This window comes from Acanthisitta chloris, unplaced genomic scaffold (assembly GCF_000695815.1).
Source record: "Acanthisitta chloris isolate BGI_N310 unplaced genomic scaffold, ASM69581v1 scaffold3451, whole genome shotgun sequence".
NCBI lineage: Eukaryota > Metazoa > Chordata > Aves > Passeriformes > Acanthisittidae > Acanthisitta > Acanthisitta chloris.
In genome coordinates, this window is record NW_008654181.1 from 1 (window position 1) to 3,302 (window position 3,302).

A 3,302-nucleotide genomic window follows, 5' to 3' on the forward strand; every position below is an offset into this window, starting at 1 on the left:
TTTTTTCTCTTTACAAGGTGTGCCCACTTTGGCCTATGAGTGCTTGTTTTGTGTGCAGAAAACAAGGAAGAAATCACAAATACTATGCCAGCAGTCAGAGTTTCTCACCCTTAGTCAAGCTGAGTATAGAACACCAGATTTTCAAGTGTAGTGTCTTTTATGCATAGCTTCCACTGCTAATCATTGTTCCAGCACCAGCTTAATATGCTTCTAATAAATTTCATTTAATGATCCTCAAAATCAGTGTTTTAAAAACTACTTAAAATAGATGTTCTGTAGTTATGTAAGTCTTAAAATCAATATTTATGTTTTATACCTTACATAATTTTCAGTTAACCTTATATTCTTACACATGCTTCCATCACTTCTGTAGTTATGTCAGATGACTACAACTTTGTCACTTGTCTTGATTGTGGTGGTTATAATATTAAATAAAAGACCCTCAAAGACAGAACTGTGAAATATAACTCTCTTGAAATTTCAGGATGGAGCTTAGGTGTGTTATAGCTGTAATACGCCATGGGGATCGAACACCAAAGCAAAAAATGAAAATGGAAGTAAAACATCAGAAGTAAGTAGAGTCTTGGTAAAATAATATTTTTAATGTTTTAGAGCAGAGCTCACATCTTGGTGATGTGCAAGTGATGAGTTGAGCAGGAGCTGCAAAATGGCAAATTGTTTTATTGTTTTGTTTTCCTTTAAATCTAACTAATATTACAGCTAATTAATAAACATGCACCTCTCTTTCTAACAGGGACTTCCTTCAACACGTGCTGTGCCATGTGAACAGTCCTGTTTGATCTTAAGGAAAATGCATTTCTGTCTATAGGTGTCTTTATTCAAAATAATACAGCAGAGAATATTTCTGGTCCTCCATATGACCAAGGCTTCTGCCTTTCTCTTTTTATTATAACTATTCGTGTATGAGCTGTCATCTTACTGTGACATCTTTGGTTTTCATTTTTTCAAAGTTTGATGACTGAATTTTTGGTAGATAGCATTTTGTTAGCATTCATAAAATGACTTATGTAATTAACCTGGAATTAGGTGCAATTTCAGTTAAAAGAAATTATTTTGGGACTAGGTTCTTGCACTCAGAACATGCTGCGAAAGCGTAGGACTACTGATTTGGTATCTTTGGTACATACTTCTGTTCAGAATCATTCTTGAAGATTAAGAATTGACATAGCTATATATTCAGATTTTATGTCATTCAAATATACAGAGTATCCTTTTTTTTAATATGAAGTAAGTCAGTAAGGGAACGTTTTTAGTCCTCTTATTTATCTAATGTATTAAAGACTTTCTTGGAAAATGGGACTTGTATAAAGGTTGGTTTGACCTCTGTAGTGCAGATTTTAACATGATTTTCAAATAGTGTAAAGGTGCTGATTTCAAATAATTAAGTTCAAGAGTCACTTGTTCAAGTAGTATTTTAATTTATTAACTGAATTTTTTAATCGCTTTTCTTTCCCTTAAAGATTTTTTGATCTCTTTGAAAAATGTGATGGATATAAATCTGGAAAACTAAAACTGAAAAAACCAAAACAGTTGCAGGCAAGTTTGTCTTCATTTTCTTGCTGCCATGTTTTGTAAGTAGCAAATTATTTATTTAGTAAATCCTGTGTTTCCTTTCTTTAGGAAGTGCTTGATATAGCGAGGCAGCTCCTTGTAGAACTTGGGCAGAACAATGATTCTGAAATTGAAGAAAGTAAAGCAAAACTTGAACAGCTAAAGACCGTGTTAGAAATGTAAGTGTCTCATTTTCAGTCTTCATAGCAACGAAGCTCTGTTTGTAGTTTTGACCTGTTTCACCAGTTACTACTTGGAATCCAGTGTTATCAAATATGTAATGATTTATTAATGTAGGCACAAAGGTTGTAATGTTTGAACTGGGCCATCTCTGTTTTTTTCGCCTTGTCTTTCTAATTGAAGTTATTGCTGTATATAGTGTCTCGGTATGCTTCCAACATGAGAAAGTTACTTTATTGGCTGTCAAATTTTATATTCTTGCATGTTTTCAAAATGGAAGTATTTGCATGCTCTGCCTCTTGCGGTGTGACATAATGAAATCTGATAGAGCCAGTAAGAGTTTTCACCATGTGTACTTGTCTACTTACAGAAAACTTGGAGGATTGCAAATAAATGTCTTTGTATATTAAGACTGAAATATTTAGTAATTTTTTTAAAGTTTAAAACCCAACCAGACAAACAGAAAACAACAGGAAGAAAAATAAGATTCTAAGGTTTGTTAAAGGTCTGAGATCTTTAAATGGTAGTATATAATTTTAATTAAAAAAATATCCAGGTGCAGACAGTTGCTCTTGAAGTTTATTTTAACTGTTTGAAACACTGAGTTCTGCTTAAGAGCTTAATGGGCTAAAAATAATTGTAGCTGTCGACACTGTAGTTTTGGATCTAAATAAATAAATTACTTGTGCAATCTGCAAATGCTGCCTTTTGTTGTTTGGGGGTGTTTTCCAGTTTTATGTTCAGTGTTGTACACAATAGTAGTAGACAGTATTTTAAGATGTCCCTTTACAGAATGATTGTTATTTCTGTTAATTCTGTGCTTCTTGAGCTGACATTTGATCTAAGCACTCCCTCAATAAATGGTCAAATGCACAAATCAGTGACCAGTGTAGATTTATTATATCTTGCTACAGGAACATAGCAGTTTGGGAGAAAAATATTTAAAATGCTTCTCTCCTTCTTCCCCTCTCACTTTTCCCTGTTCCCACTTCAGGTACGGTCACTTCTCAGGCATAAATCGCAAAGTTCAGTTAACGTATCTTCCCCATGGCTGCCCTAAGACTTCCAGTGAAGAGGAAGGTATTGTATTGCTTTTGCATCTAGTCACTTAATGTCATGTGTGTTTAAATAGTCACAGACTAGTGGTGTAACATATCTTTGTGTTAAGAAGGAGAGAAAGAGTATTGTCGAATGAATGTTTGTATTGTTGGCAGATATTCCATCTCTTAATCTGCTCTGTTGAACACCTAAAACTGTGTAGTAAATTTGTATTCTAACACTGCTCATTTGTAACAGAGAAGTAGCATGAAAAGAAACTTCAGTGATTCACCTAAGTGGTGTTTTGAGCAGGGACATGAAAATCCCTGTCAACATTTACTACTGTTTCAAAAACTTTTATAAGCTGTAGGGTATTTAGCAACCAATTTGTTTTAATTTTTTGTCTCAATTTACTTTTTGCTGCAGATTTCATGTTAAATATTTCTCACTTGCATTTTAGTGAATGCAAGTAGTTTAACTACTTCAGTTTCCTCTGTTTACCCATTTAGTTC

General features: G+C 33.6%; 1 protein-coding gene across 1 annotated transcript in view; it reads left to right on the forward strand.

Annotated features, from left to right (window-relative positions):
* Positions 1-484: 484 nt before the first annotated feature.
* LOC103810475 (inositol hexakisphosphate and diphosphoinositol-pentakisphosphate kinase 2) overlaps positions 485-3,302 on the forward strand; it is a gene marked incomplete at both ends in the record, with an annotated part of 24,127 nt that continues 21,309 nt past the window's right edge. The window contains 4 exons of the mRNA XM_009083371.1: positions 485-571; positions 1,482-1,557; positions 1,642-1,751; positions 2,747-2,832. Coding sequence (XP_009081619.1) covers positions 485-571; positions 1,482-1,557; positions 1,642-1,751; positions 2,747-2,832 — 359 coding nt within the window. The remainder of the gene's footprint in view (positions 572-1,481; positions 1,558-1,641; positions 1,752-2,746; positions 2,833-3,302) is intronic.